The 21,470-nt window shown below is 43.7% G+C and overlaps 1 protein-coding gene across 2 annotated transcripts in view; it reads left to right on the top strand.

The window, feature by feature from the left end:
* BLVRA (biliverdin reductase A) overlaps positions 1-20,703 on the top strand; it is a 50,579-nt gene extending 29,876 nt beyond the window's left edge. Inside the window, exons 2-7 of one of the 2 annotated variants that reach the window (XM_048839099.2) lie at positions 3,903-4,030; positions 6,238-6,357; positions 7,262-7,359; positions 13,332-13,439; positions 14,601-14,772; positions 17,276-20,703. In XM_048839099.2, coding sequence (XP_048695056.2) covers positions 3,912-4,030; positions 6,238-6,357; positions 7,262-7,359; positions 13,332-13,439; positions 14,601-14,772; positions 17,276-17,549 — 891 coding nt within the window. In that variant the 5' untranslated portion in view covers positions 3,903-3,911 and the 3' untranslated portion in view covers positions 17,550-20,703. Of the gene's footprint in view, positions 1-3,812; positions 4,031-6,237; positions 6,358-7,261; positions 7,360-13,331; positions 13,440-14,600; positions 14,773-17,275 lie in introns of those variants that run through there. The other variant, XM_048839098.2, reaches the window with a different exon arrangement.
* Positions 20,704-21,470: the final 767 nt, after the last annotated feature.

Here is a 21,470-nt window from a genome sequence, read left to right as displayed (position 1 = left end):
GAAGAAACCCTGAAGCATATGCTATGGGACAGTCAGGCACCTGTGAACAGAGGTGGACACGAGTGAAAACTGCTCAGCTTTAGCGGCCAAACTGCAGCTGAGAATTATATCCTAAGTTATTTACCTGCTAAACTGGGTTTAACTCTGGCACAATGTCTTTGGTTCTTGAGTAGGGTTGCCAACTTTCTAATCGCACAAACCCAAACACCCTTGCCCCACCCCCTGCTCACTCCAACCCCCTCCCTCCATCGCTCACTCTCCCCCACCTTCATTCACTTTCACCGGGCTGGGGCAGGGGGTTGAGCTGCAGGAGGGGGTATAGGATGCAGGCTGCAGGAGGGGGCTTTGGACATTTCTGCTTTCCGAGATGGATGGCAGCCCCAATCACGTTATCTTTCTTTGTTGTTGAACAGTTTCAGGATCTGGTGTGTGAATGGCCTGAGAGGAATAAAATACAAGCAGTAGTAATGCTGGCATATTGATTCCCGTTATCTACATAGAAGTGAAGCCTCTGTAGGCTACATTGGCTGCCTGTTAGTTTCTGGGTGAAGACTGGGGTGTTCTTTTTAATCTCTAAAGCCCTAAAGAGCCAGGAACCTGCTCTGAATGGCTAGTTGCTATGACAATGGGTTGCTTAGTAACAGGATTTGTTACAGGGTTGGAAGCTTCTTTCTTGCCTGTGCCAAATGTGTCTACTTTGGGGAGGTCATTAATTTTACATGGGGCAAAATTTGGGAAGATTTTCAAAGGGTAGCTATAGGTTTCATGTGCAATATCCTATGCATCTGTTGAAAAATAGTATTTTGTCTCTGGCAATGGAAGTAGAGGCTCAGATCCCTCCTTCCCGCTCCTTCTGGACTGAAATATAGTTCAGCAGCTAGTGAGGGAAAGGCACTGCTTGGGAGTTAAAAGCCTACAGAGCTTTCAGGAGATCTTAGCAACCATGGGAGCAGTACTCATGCTTGCAGATAGAACTGAAATAGGAGATACCTGGAAGCAGTAAAAAATATTAGCAGCCTCAAACACTAGTTGCCTTAAAAACAGCTCCCAAAACTACATGGACACATCATATCCGTGCTCTTCACCAGCTGGTCTGTTACCAGAATTCTGCCATCATTGCAAGGGTGAAAAGAAAAGAAGGACTTGTGGCACCTTAGAGACTAACCAATTTATTTGAGCATAAGCTTTTGTGAGCTACAGCTCACTTCATCGGATGCATACTGTGGAAAATACAGAAGATGTTTTTATACACACAAACCATGAAAAAATGGGTGTTTATCACTACAAAAGGTTTTCTCTCTCCCCCCGCCCTACTCTCCTGCTGGTAATAGCTTATCTAAAGTGATCACTCTCCTTACAATGTGTATGATAATCAAGGTGGGCCATTTCCAGCATAAATCCAGGGTTTAACAAGAACGTCTGAGGAACGGGGGGTGGGGGGGGAATAAACAAGGGGAAATAGGTTACTTTTTATAATGACTCAACCATTCCCAGTCTCTATTCAAGCCTAAGTTAATTGTATCCAATTTGCAAATGAATTCCAATTCAGCAGTCTCTCGTTGGAGTCTGTTTTCAAAGTTTTTTGTTGAAGGATAGTCACTTTGAGATCAGAAATCGAGTGACCAGAGAGATTGAAGTGTTCTCCGACTGGTTTTTGAATGTTGTCATTCTTGACATCTGATTTGTGTCCATTTATTCTTTTACGTAGAGACTGTCCAGTTTGACCAATGTACATGGCAGAGGGGCATTGCTGGCACATGATGGCATAGATCACATTGGTGGATGTGCAGGTGAACGAGCCTCTGATAGTGTGGCTGATGTTATTAGGCCCTGTGATGGTGTCCCCTGAATAGATATGTGGGCACAGTTGGCAACGGGCTTTGTTGCAAGGATAGGTTCCTGGGTTAGTGTTTTTGTTGTGTGGTATGTAGTTGCTGGTGAGTATTTGCTTCAGGTTGGGGGGCTGTCTGTAGGCAAGGGTGGTTAGTCCTGGCTGCCCGCACTGTATGTATGGGGTACTCTGTGGCTGCGTTGATACATTACAGGAGCTTCCTGGGTGTATCAGAGGACAAAATTTGGCCTTTACTTGCAAATATTTTTTTCTTTAGCTGATTTTTCAAATAAAAAAAATATTCTGTTGTACCATATCAGTAAGGCATAGCTCCCCACTGTTCACCAGTTGTGAGCATTTCTGTGACCTCTATGCTTGCTAGCACAGAATGTATTGTAGGATTTCTGGGCAATATACCATCAACTGAAATTATACCAAGTGATACCCTACTTGCTGTGTCAGAGGACTTGAGTCTCATATACACTGCCCTTCAAGTGTAAGTGTAATTTACGCCCACAGTACACGGCTCTGGCAGTGGAAAATGGCATTATAGGAACATTAGTGTAAATGCGAATCAGGCCCAGAATGTGTTCAGAGGGAATCTCGATTATTTCAAATGGGTTACGCTGGTGATGGTCTTTCTGACCTCATCTCTCTATGGGCCAAATAAAATCAAGTCTGGAGCTCAACAGCATCTTTGTTCCCTGGTGAGTCGAGCTAGTGCATCACATGACACCCTCTGGTAACTACACATTGCTGTGATTCTAATGGAGACTCTTCCAACATCAATCATTTCTTGCTTTATATTAAAGCAAAACAGTATGTCGGAGCACTTCACCAGATGATACAGTACAGACAATAATAAACGTGAAATGAGCCACATCGGCAGTCACAGCAATACATAAATAGAGGCGTAAAATCCAGATGCAACATACACAACGTGAGAGTCTTTAGTGCCAGTTGATAGAATTTCTTGGTAGCAGTTGACCTCTAGCATTTTCAGTACAGTTAGAAAATGCCGTCGCAGAAACAGATTGCAATGAGAGCCTGCAGCTGTGTTATGATCCCATCAGACAAGAGTCACTGAGGAAAAGATGAGGTTTTAGGAAAGATTTGAAAGAAAGTAATCCTATAGCAGAACTAATCAACAGATCTTATTGTACCAAGGCAAGGAGAAGGGGAGAAGACAGAGCGATGAAATAGAAGAAGCAGAATGTGGGGTGAATAAGCATTATTATTCCCAGGGGAAATACTCAGCCACTCAAAGGCTAAATCATCACAGTGAGTCAAAGGCAAAGCAGAGAATAGAACTGAGCTCTCTCTACTCCTGGTTCAGCACCCTACCACTGGGCCACACTGTCTCCTGCTCATGCTCCTTTATGATAGTAGGGGATACTGCCATTGAAAGTGCTGTGTTTTTCAGTAAGAAGGAAAACTGAGGTCATGACCACTTGTCATTAAAGAGATTGTGGTGCTTTTCAGAAGAGTAGAGATGTCACCCCAGTATTCCAGCCAAATTATAAATTAGGTCATTATCTTTTGCATCTCTAAAATTCTCCAGCAGTTTCAACTGGAAAAGGGCATTCTTCACTTCCTGTCCTAAAGTTTTGTGAAACATTGTTGTGTGCTTAGTTTCTTCGTTTCAGTCCAGAGAGAGCTGCATTGCAGAGGCTCAGGGAGTGAACCCTGAATGTAATTTGTGTCAAATGTTGTTAGTTTTGCAAAATGTTTTGGGATCAGTCTGGGCAAAAGGTACTAAATAACGAGATGATCCCTGTCCTCTCTAAGATTTGCCTATCCATTTTGGGGAAAGAACAGCTTTGTACTGTGGATCAGACATACTGGCTGTCAATTACAAGAGTCTTCAGGCCCCAATCCTGTGAGGTGCTGATAATCCTCAAATCCCATTGACTTCAATAGGATATGAGTGCACTCAGCTCATGCAACATCAGGCTGTCTTTGGTGAGCTGCCTGGATGCTAAAGTGTGGGTTTATAATGCAGGGGAAGGGGAAAATATTAACAGAATGCTTTTTTTTTCTAGACTTGTTATCTATTTTTGTTTTGTTTCAGGCTAACAAAATGTTTGGCACTGTGGTGGTGGGGATCGGAATTGCTGGATCTGTGCGGCTAAGAGACATGGTGAATCCGATGCCTTCCAGCCCTTCTGCGCATCTGAAGCTGGTTGGCTTTGTATCCAGGTTAGATATTTCAGTTGTGTGTTTTAATGAACATGGTGTAGAGATTATTTTTGCCCCCCACGTACTCTCTCCCTTTTGGGTGTATAACTTTCCAGGCTCATCTTAGAAGATACATTTCTCCGATATAATAATTCAAGGAGGTCTGCTGTGCACACAGTAAATGCCATTTATGTGACAGTGCTTAGTGTCCATAGGTTAGGTTGATTAATGATTGCAGGAAGCTTTGCAAAGCGCCTCAATGAGCTCATTCAAGCAGATCTAGGACTCAGTCCTGAGAGATGCTGAGTGTCTCTAATGAGGTGCTTTGCACCCTCAATTCTCACTTCGCTCAGGGAAAGCTGAGGGAGCTCAGAGCCCTGTAAGATCAGCCCTTTAAAAGAGACTCAAAATGCAACCAAATGACTGAACTCTGCTGTAGGATGGCACAGGCTTTAAGCAGCTGCACTGATGGGCCAGTGTCTATAAGTAATTCATCTGTAGAACTCTGGTAATGTGACTCTGCTGTAAAATTTGTCTTTGAAGCCAGATGTGGATTTTTGAAGAACAAATCCTAATGTAGGCTGTGCAATAAGGTTACCTGTCATTTATTCTCAGCAACCATGTGGCTGAAACGTAAGCAAATCTGCACAACAGTGCTGCTATCTCAGAGCATTCCTATCAGGCTTTCTGCACCATAGCAACAAAGCATAATGGTTTAAAATAGTTATGTGGAACATATGGGGATCTCGGGTTGTGGATGTATTTTCCAGCTATATTTAATCATATCTGTTTGAGACAGAAAAGACCTATTAGGCCATCCATTACATCTCCTTGCCAATACAAGCTTTTTCCGAGGGTATCTTTTCTAGTGGTAGATCTACTATTGAATGACCCAAGCAATATTTGGCTTCCACCACTTCCATTGGGAAACTGTGCCAGTCTAACACATAATTCAAAATGCTGCTACAGAGGTAATTCTCCTAGCATGTCACTTTGACCATGTCACCCTTCTCTTTATGTCCCTCCATTGGCTTCCCCTTCTCTAGTGCATCAAACACAAATGACTCATCTTCACTTTCAAGGCCCTTCATGGCCTATCCTCATGCTACCTATCATCTCGCATACACTATTAAGATGTTGACTCCTGCCTCTTCTCGGGCAACGATGCCAGGCTTCACCACCCAGCTGTTAAATTTTCAAACAAGCATCTATGTGGGGGTTTTTTCGCTGCCACCCCTCATGCTTGGAAAGAGCTCCCTGTAAACATCCTCCTCATCTCTCCTTCAAATCCCTCCTTAAAACTCTCCTTTGCCATGATGCCTACAATGATTAGGCCACTGGTATGCTGTGACCACTGTCCATCAAACTGACCGATCTTGTCTCACTGTTTTCTTTTACTCCCTTGTCTGTTTGTATCCACCTGTTGACTCTTGTCTTGTACTTAAGCTGTTTGATGCAGCAACTATCTTTTTGATCTATGTTTGTACAGCACCTAACGAATTGGGGTCTTGGTCTACGACTGAGGTTTGTTAAGGAAAAGTTAGCACATGTGACTCCATTTTGGTTTGCAGCCCACCATTGTTTAAATGCCAGCACATCATACACCAGGAGGAGTAATCCTTAAATACTGAATCCCTGTGAAAATCCTCCTCCTTGTCTCCAGCCTGCCTTGACTCCCAGTATCTGGTTTTTGTCAGTCTCTAACTCCCTGTCTCTTGGCCTTGAGGTGAGACCTCCCATCCTGATAATAAAAGTTACAGATGCATGGCTTTAGGACCATGCTGTGTAATTAACATACTGGTATAGCACGAGGAATGCACCAAGCAGGGATAGGTGGTAGATAAGACAAGGGTTTGTTTATTGGCTAAGGTTTCCGATGCACGAGGGCAACATGCTTTGCTAAAAGGTATATAACCTTTGTATAATCTGCATTCAGGGTCCCCTCCTGGCTAGCAGGGGGGCACCACGCTCGAGCGTAATAAATTTAGTGTTTTTTGGGAACTCTGCAGTTGTGCACTTTATTTCTGTGCCTCAGCCTAGATTCGAACTGTGCGTGTCCTACCAGGAGTAATTCGCAGGACTTGTGTGCGTGTCCTACCAGGTGTAATTCGCAGCACTTGTGTGCGTGTCCTACCAGGTGTAATTCGTAACAGGTTCCAATAATAATTGGGGAGAGCGGGCTGTGGTTGTGATGTTTTGTTTTTTATTTCTTTCTGTTGAACAACTAGAAGAACCCTGGATAGCATTAACGAGGTCAAGCAGATTGGCCTGCAAGATGCTCTGGGAAACAAAGAGATCCAGGCGGCCATCATCAGCACTGACAACAAAAGCCATGAGGAGAATGTCAGGTATGTGTCTCTCTTTTCCTCTTCTCTGCTTGCTACTTCCTTAAATTAGGCACTGCCATGCAATAGAACGTGCTGTATCAAAGAATTAATTTGTGTCTAGAAAAATTCCTCTTCATTAGCAATGTAAAATAATCCCCATATTCTCAAAGTAAATGTGACTGTGAAGTTTACCCTCTTGAGGTAAAATGAGACAGGTGCTCTGTTGCACACCTGTATTAGTAGTGTCGGATTTACATGTATTTTAGAGGGAATACAGAAACTGGATTCAGAAAATACCACTTCTTTCAATCCCTATTCTCCCCTCCCCACCAACTGGTTCCTGCCACTCTCATCCATGCCATCTTCTCCCTAGTAACCTGTATTTATGAAGCACCTGTCTTAGGATCTCATAGAGCTTTCCAAACATCAATTAATTAAGCGCCAAAAAACTTTGTGAGATAGGGTAGTATCCTCCTCATATGGACCTGTGGTACAGAGAGACTAAGTGACTTGCCCGAGGTCATGCAGGAAGTCCATGGTGGAGGCAGGAATAGAATCCAAATCTGCTAGGCATGGGACTTAACCAGCTTGGGCTGGAGCCCAGGCTCTAGGACCCTGCAAGGTAGGAGGGTCCGAGAGCATGGGTTGCAGCCTGAGTCTGAACGTCTACACTACAATTAAACAGTCCCTTAGCCCGAGTCCCGTCAGCCCAAGTCAGCTGGCATGGGCCAGCTGCGGGTGTCTAATCGCAATTTAGACATACCCTAAGAAAATGCCTTTCATTACCCCCACTCTCAGCACATTCATTCATGCTATTTCCCCATCCCTAGAGATGGGGTTGGCTGCTAGAGTAAAAGTGTTTGTTCAGAAGAAGAGATATGAATAAGGTAGCATCTTTTGAAGACCTGTTTCTCTCTCCTTCTAGGATGTTCTTGGAGGCTGGGAAACATGTCCTTGTCGAGTACCCAATGGCACTGTCCGCTAGCACAGCACGTGAGCTCTGGGAGCTGGCTGAGCAGAAAGGTGATGATCCTTAATGTCAAAGGTGTAACTAGCTTTTTACAGTGACGTTAGATTACATCGGTTGTGGTGGTGCCTAAGAACCTCAAACAAGGCATAGCACAAGGACGCTACTTGCTCCAGAGAACTCCCAATCTAAGATTTAGACTAGGGCTGTCAAACAATTTTAAAAAAATCTCAATTAATTGTGAGATTTAAAAAAAATAGTTGTGATTGATTGCAGTTTTTATCACACTGTTAAACAATAATAGAATACCAGTTTAAATTCAGTATAAATATTTTTGGATGTTTTTCTACATTTCCAAATGTATCAATTTCAATAACAAAACGGAATACAAAGTGTACACTGTTCACTTTATATTATTATTTTCATTACAGATATTTGCACTGTAAAAATGATAAACAAAAGAAATAGTATTTTTCAGTTCACCTCATACAAATACTGTAGTGCAATTTCTTTTTTGCGAAAGTGCAACTTACGAATGTTTTTTTCCCAACATAACTGCATTATGTTGCATTATGAATTATGGTTTTTTTTCCAACATAACTGCACTCAAAAACAAAACAATGTAAAACTTTAAAGCCTACAAAGCGTGAAGGGGCATACAAATGTTCAGCATGTCTGGCACATAAATAACTTGTAGTGCTGGCTACACCAGTGCCATGCAAATGGCTGTTCTCACTTTCAGGTGACATTGTAAATAAGAAGTGCCTTGCATAATGACAGGTTTCAGAGTAACAGCCGTGTTAGTCTATATTCGCAAAAAGAAAAGGAGTACTTGTGGCACCTTAGAGACTAACCAATTTATTTGAGCATAAGCTTTCGTGAGCTACAGCTCACTTCATCGGATGCATACTGTGGAAACTGCAGAACACATTATATACACAGAGACCATGAAACTATACCTCCTCCCACCCCACTCTCCTGCTGGTAATAGCTTATCTAAAGTGATCACTCTCCTTACAATGTGTATGATAATCAAGGTGGGCCATTTCCAGCACAAATCCAGGTTTTCTCACCCCCCGCCTCTTTTTCCAAAAATCACACACACAAACTCACTCTCCTGCTGGTAATAGCTTATCCAAAGTGACCACTGTCCCTACAATGTGCATGATAATCAAGGTGGGCCATTTCCAGCATAAATCCAAGTTTAACCAGAACGTCTGGGGGGGAGGGGGAGGAAAAAACAAGGGGAAATAGGCTACCTTGCTTAATGACTTAGCCACTCCCAGTCTCTATTTAATCCTAAATTAATAGTATCCAATTTGCAAATGAATTCCAATTCAGCAGTTTCTCGCTGGAGTCTGGATTTGAAGTTTTTTTGTTTTAAGATAGCGACCTTCATGTCTGTAATTGCGTGACCAGAGAGATTGAAGTGTTCTACGACTGGTTTATGAATGTTATAATTCTTGACATCTGATTTGTGTCCATTTATTCTTTTACGTAGAGACTGTCCAGTTTGACCAATGTACATGGCAGAGGGGCATTGCTGGCACATGATGGCATATATCACATTGGTGGATGTGCAGGTGAATGAGCCTCTGATAGTGTGGCTGATGATATTAGGCCCTGTGATGGTGTCCTCTGAATAGATATGTGGGCACAGTTGGCAACAGGCTTTGTTGCAAGGATAGGTTCCTGGGTTAGTGGTTCTGTTGTGTGGTATAAAGAAAAGGAGTACTTGTGGCACCTTAGAGACTAACCAATTTATTTGAGCCTGAGCTTTCATGAGCTACAGCTCACTTCATCGGATGCATACCATGGAAACTGCAGCAGACTTTATATACACACAGAGAATATGAAACAATACCTCCTCCCACCCCACTGTCCTGCTGGTAATAGCTTATCTAAAGGTGAGTATTTGATTCAGGTTGGTGGGCTGTCTGTAGGCAAGGACTGGCCTGTCTCCCAAGATTTGTGAGAGTGTTAGGTCATCCTTCAGGATAGGTTGTAGATCCTTAATAATGCGTTGGAGGGGTTTAGTTGGGGGCTGAAGGTGACGGCTAGTGGCGTTCTGTTTTTTTCTTTGTTAGGCCTGTCCTGTAGTAGGTGACTTCTGGGAATTCTTCTGGCTCTATCAATCTGTTTCTTCACTTCCGCAGGTGGGTATTGTAGTTGTAAGAATGCTTGATAGAGATCTTGTAGGTGTTTGTCTCTGTCTGAGGGGTTGGAGCAAATGTGGTTGTATCGCAGAGCTTGGCTGCAGATGATGGATCGTGTGGTGTGGTCAGGGTGAAAGCTGGAGGCATGTAGGTAGGAATAGCGGTCAGTAGGTTTCCGGTATAGGGTGGTGTTTATGTGACCATTGTTTATTAGCACTGTAGTGTCCAGGAAGTGGATCTCTTGTGTGGACTGGACCAGGCTGAGGTTGATGGTGGGATGGAAATTGTTGAAATCATGGTGGAATTCCTCAAGGGCTTCTTTTCCAGGGGTCCAGATGATGAAGATGTCATCAATATAGCGCAAGTAGAGTAGGGGCGTTAGGGGACGAGAGCTGAGGAAGCATTTTTGTTCTAAATCAGCCATAAAAATGTTGGCATACTGTGGGGCCATGCGGGTACCCATAGCAGTGCCGCTGATCTGAAGGTATACATTGTCCCCAAATGTGAAATAGTTATGGGTAAGGACAAAGTCCAGCCACCAGGTTAGCCGTGACATTATCGGGGATAGTGTTCTTGATGGCTTGTAGTCCATCTTTGTGTGGAATGTTGGTGTAGAGGGCTTCTACATCCATAGTGGCCAGGATGGTGTTATCAGGAAGATCACCGATGGATTGTAGTTTCCTCAGGAAGTCAGTGGTGTCTCAAAGGTAGCTGGGAGTGCTGGTAGCGTAGGGCCTGAGGAGGGAGTCTACATAGCCAGACAATCCTGCTGTCAGGGTGCCAATGCCTGAGATGATGGGGCGCCCAGGATTTCCAGGTTTATGGATCTTAGGTAGTAGATAGAATATCCCAGGTCGGGGTCCCAGGGGTGTGTCTGTGCGGATTTGATCTTGTGCTTTTTCAGGAAGTTTCTTGAGCAAATGCTGTAGTTGCTTTCGGTAACTCTCAGTGGGATCATAGGGTAATGGCTTGTAGAAAGTGGTGTTGGAGAGCTGCCGAGCAGCCTCTTGTTCATATTCCGACCTATTCATGATATCCTTGCAACAAAGCCCGTTGCCAACTGTGCCCACATATCTATTCAGAGGACACCATCACAGGGCCTAATAACATCAGCCACACTATCAGAGGCTCATTCACCTGCACATCCACCAATGTGATATATGCCATCATGTGCCAGCAATGCCCCTCTGCCATGTACATTGGTCAAACTGGACAGTCTCTACGTAAAAGAATAAATGGACACAAATCAGATGTCAAGAATTCTAACATTCATAAACCAGTCGGAGAACACTTCAATCTCTCTGTTCACGCAATTACAGACATGAAGGTCGCTATCTTAAAACAAAAAAACTTCAAATCCAGACTCCAGCGAGAAACTGCTGAATTGGAATTCATTTGCAAATTGGATACTATTAATTTAGGATTAAATAGAGACTGGGAGTGGCTAAGTCATTATGCAAGGTAGCCTATTTCCCCTTGTTTTTTCCTACCCCCCCCCCGACGTTCTGGTTAAACTTGGATTTATGCTGGAAATGGCCCACCTTGATTATCATACACATTGTAAGGAGAGTGGTCACTTTGGATAAGCTATTACCAGCAGGAGAGTGAGTTTGTGTGTGTGATTTTTGGAAAAAGAGGCGGGGGGGGGGGGGGGGTGAGAAAACCTGGATTTGTGCTGGAAATGGCCCACCTTGATTATCATACACATTGTAAAGAGAGTGATCACTTTGGATGGGCTATTACCAGCAGGAGAGCGAGTTTGGGGGGGGGGGGTGGAGGGTGAGAAAACCTGGATTTGTGCTGGAAATGGCCCAACTTGATTATCATACTCATTGTAAGGAGAGTGATCACTTTAGATAAGCTATTACCAGCAGGAGAGTGGGGTGGGAGGAGGTATAGTTTCATGGTCTCTGTGTATATAATGTGTTCTGCAGTTTCCACAGTATGCATCCGATGAAGTGAGCTGTAGCTCACGAAAGCTCATGCTCAAATAAATTGGTTAGTCTCTAAGGTGCCACAAGTACTCCTTTTCTTTTTATAAATAAGAAGGAGACAACAGTATCTCCCATAAATGTAAACAAACTTGTTTGTCTTAGCGATTGGCTGTACAAGAAGTAGGACTCTGTGGACTTGAATGAGGTAATTGAAAAATACTATTTCTTTTGTTTATCTTTTTACAGTGGAAATATTTGTAATAAAGAACAATTTAAGGTGAGCACTGTACACTTTGTATTCTGTGTTGTAACTGAAATCATTGTATTTGAAAATGTAGAAAACATCCAAAAATATTTATAATAAATTAATTGGTATTCTATTATTGTTTAGCAGTGCAATTAAAACTGCAATGAATCGTGACTGTTTTTTTAATCTAATTAATTTGTTTTGCATTAATCGCATGCATTTACAACGATTAATTGACAGCCCTAATTTAGACAACGTGCAACAGGTGAATAAACAGACAAATGCGGAGGACAAGATGACAGTCGAGACAGGTGCATTTGCATTAGTAATCACAGTGATCTCAATCCCTGCCAGCACTAGCATGGAGAATGGAGTTAGCTAGAAAGATCCATCAGAGCGTTAATAAAATGTTTGAAGAACAAAAACCTAACCTTGTGAGTAACCATAGAACCTTCCCCAACTTCTTCCCCCTGGAAATAAAACCATAAACAAAACCTTAAGACTGTGGCTTATATGACAGGTCTGTGTATGTTCATGTGTATCACCCTCATTTCTTCATGCCTTTCTGGGCTGTAGTAGCACCTATGTTTAAAACAAGGAAAGAGGGTCCATAGGAGACATTTCTAAGCAAAGCAGTCCCATCGCTAAAATGTTAAGGGGCAGATTGTGGCCGTAGAGGGGAGCCTATAAGAAAGTGCAGTGTGGACCTCCACATTACATCACTCTGGCATGGCGCTGCAAGAAGGGGCACACTGCCAGGCAAGAGCAAACTACAGCCACTTGGACAGTGTGTGCCACTGCTCACTGACATCCTTTTGTAGTCTTCATTTAGCAACATCTGTGCTAAAAGACTGGAGCGGACAATTTCACACCTAGCTAGCTCATAGATGAGCACCACTTATCCCTGTGTTATGAGCCAGACGGGTCCCCAAGTAAGCACAATTTATGCCCTTTCCGTCCGTTAAGCAGTAGTTCTATCTGATTGCCTTGGAGACATCCCAGTACAATGGCCATCCCAATTAAGTGCCAGACCCTAACAACCTCATGCACATAGGGTACCCTCTTACTCCAGGAGCAGTCCCATTGATTTCAGTGGAATAAGGCGCTCCTCAGCGTGACTAAGGTTATCACAGCCTGGCTTGTAAGTACCATACTTTGAGACTGGGACTATCTTTTTGTTCTGTTTGTACAGCACCTAGCACAGTGGAGTCCTGGTCCATGCCTAGGGCGCCTCAGCACTATGGTAATACAACTAAATAATGCACATTTTTTTTAAATAAAAAGTGGCCTTGGAAGAGTGAGAGGATAGAGGAGTTAGGGGAAAGAGGGTCAGGACTTCACTCAAGCTTCGTTTTGAAGGCTAGTGCCTCAACTTTCAAGGCACTGTATTACGGTCAGTTCATTCACCCAATTCCTATTCAAGTCAATAGCTAAAATGCTGCCATTTGTTTGCTAAGCTTGCTGTTACTGTGGACTGTAGGTGTGGCCCCCTAAGAACAATGAGCCAAAATTGGATCCCTAGTGCAATGTCTTGATGATTTGTCTTGGCACCATTCTGCCAGCCACAGATAAGGCTGTTTGAAGTGTGCGCATACTGATGATGGCTAAAAGGTTTACTGCCTAGACGTGGATTTGGATTCATGCAGAAAGCTTTTAGTAATCCCATTTGATCTTCGTTTTCTCAATGACAGGTAAAATCCTCCATGTGGAGCACATTGAACTTTTGACAGAAGAGTACAAGCAGCTGAAAAAGGAAGTGACTGGGAAGGAGCTTGTGAAAGGAACGTTACATTTCACAGGTCAGTTTCTAAAGAAACTCAGGCTGCCTGTCCTGCTGAGATGCCAGCCACTTCAGACATTCATTCATTCACTCACTCGCTCGCTCACTCGTGTGAGGGCTTGTTCTGTAGTAGTTTGAGTCACGGAGTCAGGACCCATCCAGTGAGACCTTCAAACAACCATCTCCCTCTACTGGCAGTTGCCTGTGTCGGGGAGAGGTTCTGTTGCTTGCTAGATACTGGAGAGTGAGTTTGATGGAGGACAGCAAGCCTATTCCCCCTCTAGTATCTTCACAGCTGTCTCCTGCTCTCTTTCTGTGTTGGAGTATCAGTGACCTGGGGAGGTCCCTTTAGCCCCCTCATCCTCACCTGGTCTCCAGAGAGGGTGGAAAGCTGCTGAAAATCACTCCACTCTCCACTGAGGGACCCCCAGGCTCCTCCCCTGTTTTTGTCTTCTAAGAGATGGGAGAGAGTAAAGGTTTCATTCCCCCATCCCCTTGTGTGAACTCATATCCTAGTGCTCCCCAACATATCCTTAGGGTTTTCCTGTACATTCATTGTATCTATGTCTGTCTTCCTCTCTACCTTCAGATGGGGATCTGGGTGGCAATTATTTTCGCGTGCCCTCTTCTGCCCGCCCATCTTCATCAGCTGTAACAGCTGGCTGGGTAGATGATGGCTGCCTTTCCCCAGCAGTGCTCTTTGCTGCCCTCTGTTTGGCTCTTGGAACCCTGGACAGAGCAGCTCAGGCTGGAAAAGGGGGATAAACAGGCAGCTTCAAGCTTCCCACCTGGTCCCAATAGACACTCCTAGCAGGTTTCTGGGCCGTTGGCCAAGACTGCAGAAACCGGAGATGGTCCTGGCCCAAATGCGACAGATGGCACACGTATGCTATAGTGGGAGAGTTTCCTTGAGTTATCAGTATTTGAGGAGGGCAAGGGAGACTTGAAAGGTTTATTTGATAGAATTCAACCTTTAAGAACAACTGAAAAGGAGCAGCATATCCTGTTGCGTAGCTCACCAAATGTTCCTATTCAGCAGACTGGATTCACTGAGCTCCCAGCCATGAGGCTCCCATCCCAGACTGACCCTCAAAGCTTTCCCTTTGCTGGACTCCAGGCAGCTGATTAGGGTGGGAGTTCCTTTCCCACTACTCAAGTCCTTTCATTCTTATTCCTGTAGGTGGTGCCTTGGATGAAGAGCGATCAGGCTTCCCAGCTTTCAGTGGAATTGCCCGCCTGACTTGGCTCATTGACCTCTTTGGAGACCTCACTGTCACCTCAGCCACTCGAGAGGAACAGAAAGAAGAGAATTATTCCAGAATGACAGCACATTTTCAGACTGCAAACAAGAAGTGAGTAATGTAATGATACAGGAGCAGATGAGCCATGCTACTTAGGTATCTTCAGCAGGAACTTGGCACCTTCTCTTCTTTGCACCTGTACAGCTACTTTTATGCAAGAATCAAAAAGCACTCTACAGACACGAATGAACTAAACTTCACAACGCTCCTGTGAGATGGTTAGATATTATTTGCTCCATTATACAGATGGGAAAACTGAGGTGGGGAGCATTTACAGGACTTGGCCAAGGTCACACTGTGAAACAATGGCAGAAATTGGGACTAGTACCCAAGGATTATACTCCAAATCCTTGCTCTAACCTCAAGACCGAGTCCTTCCATGTTACATTAATTACTGCTCTTTGAGCCTGTTACCGGAACACGCCATATATAACCCTTCTGCCAGGTGATGATGTCAGCAACAAAGGCTGGGTTCAGTGTCTAGGGTTTCCCCTCAGCATTACCAAACAGAGCCAGCTTGAGACCCAACCAGTGATACCGCTGCATGACACTGCCAGCTCTCCAGCTGTTCAGAGCTGTCACTGCTTGCCAGTGTTGCCGCTTCTGCCTTCAGCTGCGATGCTGTGTTCAGAGCTTCCTCTGCCTAGCCCTGCCCTAGTGGTTTCAGCCCTTAGCGATTTCACTGCGCAGCAGAGAACCTCACTGCTGATGCTCCCTCTATGTTGTCTTGCACCACAACACTGTCAGTGCTATCAGGGCTAAGGCTCAGGCCCTAAATGAGTTTGTGTTTTTAGCTGTAGTGATCACTGAGAAGAAACTAGGACTCTCAATTGAGTCTAGTCAGCTCTACCTTTAAACTCTAGAGGCGGAGGATAAAATGGTTTTTAGGACCCTTTAAAGAAATCCACACCACCAGGTAGGAACATCTGTCACCACCTCCTCTGACTTTCACTTGGATTTGGCATCTACTTAACAGGTGATGTTAATTTAGGGTGACCCCTCAATTAGGGCATATTAAATACAGTTCTGCTGCTCTTTACTCATTCAATAAGCATAACAACATTTCATTACCCCTGTGTCTAAGACTAAAGTGAATTGTAACCCAGTGTGAAGGGTTAAACTGCACTTCTGGGATGTCACCTGATGTACTGGGGTTTCACTGAGCCCCTCCTCCCCCACCAGCCTGGATTCCCTCTCACTGCTTTGCTGAATTAGGCTCTCCAGCCTCTTGCAGCACACACACATGCATAGGTAGGGCCACACCAAGCTGCAGACACAGACTGAAGTCAGCTCTGTGTGAGGGGATTCACCCAGCACTCACATGCACACCCCCTTTGGGAAATAAACCCAAAATAATATTGTCTTGCGCTGTATAGAAAGATCTTCACAGTGCAAGCTCATAAAAATTCATGCTCTCCCTCAATGTGAAGAGAGATCTGCAGAACTTCACCCCCCCCCATTAGAAATTGCACAAACTGGGTTTAATAATAAACCAAACAAATTTATTAACTATAAAAGGCAGATGTTAAGTGATTATAAGGGATAGCAAACAGAACAAAGCAGATTACTGAGCAAATAAAACAAAACACGCATACTAAGAACTTAGAGACTGGTTTCAAGAAGTAATTCCTCAGCTAAATGTTATTTTAGGTAAGTTGCAGAGTTTCAGTAGCTGAGAGTTCCAGTTATTTCTTCTTACAGACTGGACCCCTGCCTTTCCCTTCAGGTTAGTTCCTTTGTCCCTTCAGGTTCTTTCAGCAGTCTTCCTTCTTGGGTAGGCAATGGAGGAGAGTCCCAATCAACCCCCTCCCCAGCCCTTGAAAAGGATTTACCTAAGGCGGGAATCCTTCATTTGATCCCCATCTGCCTACAGTGGAAAAGTACCAGGTGACTCAGTCACGTGTCTCTCCAGGGTCATAGCAGCCATTACTTGCAGGCTGTTTGGAGCGTCCACAGGAAGACTAAGCTCTTTCACAGTCCATTGTCCTTGCTGATGGGCCATCAGCCCTGTCTGACTCTTTCATTGTTGGGCCTGAAGGGCTAGTATTGGCCATCACTCAAAGTAGCACATTTGAAATACAGATATATGGTCAATATTCCTAGTTCCAGATACAAAATTGATACATGCATACAAATTGGATAAGCACATCCAGTAGATCACAGCCTTTTGAATGATACCTTACATGAGCCATCTTGCATAAAGTATATCTTAGTTATGCCATATTTATATCATAACCATATTTCTATGAAGAATATGGGGTGTAACGTCATACCCAGAATAGCCAAAAGTGATCCCTTTGGCAAAGCTGGTCTGTCTCCTGATCACTTAGACAAAATAGGTGTGTCTATGCAAATTTGGTCTGCTCCTCAGGTCTTTTCCCAGGTCATCAAAAGACATTAGGGGAGAGCTCATTCAGGCCCTGGCTTACATCTATATTGAAGTTTTAACACATTTTAGATGGGCATTTAGTGTTAAACAGTGATGAAAAAACGGAATAACCCTGTGGCTTTATTTCTTCCTAAATGTCCTTTGTTTTCTACTCTCTCACATTAGACCTCTGACATGGATTGAAGAAAGGGGACCAGGGATGAGACGTGATAAGAAAATCAGCTTCTGTTTCAAAAGTGGTTGCCTGGAGAACCTCCCTGAGGCCCCGAGGTCTGCTGTGGGCCTCTTCATGCAAGATCAGAACCTCTTTGCCAAAAAACTGTTCGGCCAGGTCTCCAGAGAAGAGCTGGCTGCTGAGAAGTGGCGCATCCTGCGGTGCCTGGACCTCGCAGAGGAGATTCGGCAGCACTGTGAACGGCCGGCGGAAATCCATTCCTAAGGCCCCTCTTTATGAGAAAGGGACTGTGGTAGTCAGAGGCTGAGTAGAGCTGCAGCTTAGTGTTACCATAAAACGGCTTGTTGGCAGTTAACTTCTATTTGGTTGGGTCTTACCATTAATATCCATGGGGCTTCGCTCAAAAGCTTGGGCCCCACAAGTGTTTTAGGCTGTGTGAGATATTTAACATGGCAGAACTGGATGATGCATTGGGCTGTCCCCAGGGCATGGCATCTTTCCAGTCAAATTTAAAGCTACCCGGAAAAGAGCATTCAGACGTGTTGCTCCCACAGAAGTCAATGGGAGATTTTGTCATTGACTTCAAGGGGAGCAGGCCCAGTGAGACTGCAGAAGTTACAATTCATTAAATATAATTTTAGTTCCTTCTTCTTTTTAATATATATGAGAGCAAGGGATTTATAGCACTGTCTAGAATGAGGCATAGAGCTGCTCTACGAGCCTCTCTGTCTCCGAAGGCCTTATAGCACCGCACGCCTGACCTGCAAAACTTCTCAGATTCCAGTCCTGTCCCTTCCCTGAGAAGTTGCCCTGAATGATATTTTGCATATTGGCTGTGGGCCAGATTCTGATATTTTACACCAGTGTAAACCAAATCCATTACTTGCAATGGCATTTACACTGGTTTAAACACAAAATAAATTAGATTGGAATCTGTCCTCTCACTGGGTGTTATGCCGAGATCTCTAAACTGATTTCTCTGCTGCCTTATGGCAGGTTGGAACCCAGTTTTCCAGAGGCGAAAGGTTAGTATAATACATTAACCCACTGCATCACCTGCCCCTTTCCCATAACCAGTCCTTGGCTCCTCTATTTTTGAGCACAGTGGCACTGAACATGTTCTGTTCTCAAACTGAGGCATGCTCGTAACCACTATTAATGTTCATGAGAATTCTGCATGTGACTCAGTGTGAGAATGGACCACTCTGAATAAATGAAATGTATTAATTTAATTAATAGAAACTATAAATAATACATTTATAGAAACAGGGACAATATAATCATGCCAATTATAGCATGGTGTTAGGAAATAGAGCGTTTTTGCAAATGACAACCATGCAACTGTGACGTTATTTTATTTGTTGTTTTTCAGTAGTGCCCAGAGACTCCATAGTGCTAGTTGCTGTACAAATACATGGAAAGATTTGGTCCCTGCCCTAAAGACCTTGCAGTCGTGAAAAGCGCCAAGTCCTCAGCACGCATAGAGAAAAAACTGGAGCAATACCTTTGTCTCCCTGTATTATATTCTAATTACAATGCACATCTGTTATAATAGCAATACAACCCTCTTGAGAATGTATTGTTGTCTCCCAAATAATACTTCATGGGAAGCCAGCAGCCCTTATCCACATTTGCACTGGAGGACTAAACTCCAAAACCAGGCACACATATTATAATTTATATACAATATAATAAATATAAAATAATGGCCAAATAAAACTTTAACGAAACTCCTCTAAACAGCAGGTATGGTTCAGTTAGAGATTGGGGATGAGCAGGATGAGGTATGTTGGTTGGTTGGGGTTTTTAATCCAAATCAGGTCAGCCAGACTTAATTAGTAGTATCTTTATTTTGAGGTGCTTCTAAGTTGTGCCTGCAAAATATGGGCCTGATCCAGTGCTCATAAAAATCACTGGAAAGTCTCCCTTTGACTTCATTGGACTTTGGATCAGGCCTTAAATACACGTGTGCACAAACAGGAAACCTGTGCCTGCAGAATATGCATTGTGTAGCCAAGTGGGTACTTGAGTACCAAACATGTATTTTGCACATGGACATACTTTGCAGGAGCAAATACAATGCTGTCTTTGGGAGGAGGGAAATTGTATCCTCCCTAGTTTTATGACACAAGGTGTGGAGTCTATCCTGATTAAAAATAGAATTAAAATCTTCTGCTATGGATGTTCGGCAGTGCACAAACTATTTCTGGTTTTGTGACAGGAAAAGTGCTGTAGATGCTACAGTTGATGACTCAGTCCCTCCTTTCCTAATCAGGTCACATGAAGTGTGTTTGAAGCGTTTTGCAGATAATCCTGATGCTTTTAAAAAAATACATGCTGCAGGGGAGTGTCTTAGACAATCTGGAAAAAAACCTCAACAGGAAGGCAAAACCCATAGAAGAGATCAAACAAACTGTACTTAGCACTGAAGTTGTTTTTGTTTAAAAAAATAACCACACCACCCCATGCTAATACTTTGTAATCTTTGAGTGAGTGAAAGCTTTAAGGTGGGATTTTCCGTGTTGTCCTATCTGTGCTCCCATTGAAGTCAATGGGAATTTTACCATTAAAAGAGAAACCAATGCTGAGTAGTTTTGAATGTTCTGCCCTTAACAAGCACTGTTATGTCTTGCTTGTGAACTCATTCTGTAGAAGCTCTTCCAGTTATTACCGGCTTGTAGTGCCAGGTCAATGTATATGAAACACTACCCTGCCTACTTTAACTGAAACTTCCCTTGCTATGCTATTGGTGTAGTTACACATGTACACAGGGGCTAAGTCGGAAGCTACGTGCATCTGAGTCATTTTTGCAAAGGGATGTGGAGGTGTTAAAATGGAATTCTTCATGTTGCTCTCAAAGGGTGCTGCCTTAGAAATGTGGGATCTTGGTACATTGACAGCCTTCACATGTTCATTTCTTGCTGTCACGTTTTTTCCCATCTTCTTGAGATGAAGGCAAAAGGCCTTTGATTAAAGAAAAATATAAATAACATCAGTGTTTTTTAACAAGAAAACTTACCTAGTGTGAAGACTGAAGCTGACAGCCAAAAGGGACACTGTCAATCTTAAAATACTTTTTTAAGTTGTTTGGTTTTGTTATCTTGCTTTGCTATTAGTAATGCTGTGGAACAGTACAACTGAAATCTGATTTCGTGACTTGACTTGCAACTTATTATTTTTTTGCTAATATTTGTGAAAATGGAGGCAGACTTGTGACCATTCTGGATTATGCATGACAGTCCAGTGACCTGCCCCTGCACTGCTCTGAGCACTCCCTTTGCTGTGCACTGCAGTGTCTGATGCACTAGAGTTGCTTTGATGTCTTCAGAGATGTGAATTTGCTGATGTATCGTGGTGGTTATATCTACAGGTGTTAATGAATGTGTTGCATTCACGTTAATAAAGCTGTTGGAGTTCAGCATCTTCTCTGTAGTTTTCATTATCCTTCAAGTTTAACAATCCCACTGCTTCCCCAGTAAGGCCCAATCTTCCAAGATGCTGAGCTACCACTCGTTATGTACTCAGCAACCTCCAAAAACTGCCTAAGGTGTCAGGCCTGGAGAAGACAGCTGATAGCTCTGGCCCAGTTGGCTGCTGGGATGTGAAGCAAAGCTCACAGTTGTGTCTCATGATTAGAGAAACTACAAAAACCCAAGGTGGCCAAATGGCACCGGGAGATGGTCTGGGGACAAGACAGTGGAATAGCCTCTAGACTAGACCTGAGCCTTCAGAAGAGACCAGGGTGTGCTCCTTCATCTTGATGCAAAGGAAGACTGGGATTGTGTGAGCACCCTGCAGGGAAAGGGATTGGTATTGTTTGGTGTCTGTTTCAGCTACGGCCCCCAGACATAAAATATGTTTGAGAGACTAATTCTCTTCCTGGACAAAGACAGCCTGGCGGGCTGTTTTGTGTTTTCTTTTGTTTTGTTGCCACCTGTCTTCCACTCACGCAAAGGAATGATGACTTCAAACCACAGGGAGGTAGAAGGAGCCCTATTAGAGTATTCTCTCCACAAAAAAGACACAGCATAGGTAGCAGCCCTGACTTGGTGGGAAGGTAGCTCAGTCCTAATGCCCACTCAGTCTTTGGCCTCTTGGCTGAAGATGCCAGTCTGTCAATGATGGGAGTGTTTCTGGTGCTGACAGCTATCTACTGGGCTGCAAAGTTAAACCAAACTCATTTCA

This window comes from Caretta caretta, chromosome 2 (genome assembly GCF_965140235.1).
Source record: "Caretta caretta isolate rCarCar2 chromosome 2, rCarCar1.hap1, whole genome shotgun sequence".
Classification (NCBI taxonomy): Eukaryota; Metazoa; Chordata; order Testudines; family Cheloniidae; genus Caretta; species Caretta caretta.
Note: the sequence above shows the minus strand (reverse complement) of the source record. Positions and strands in the feature narration are given on the sequence as shown.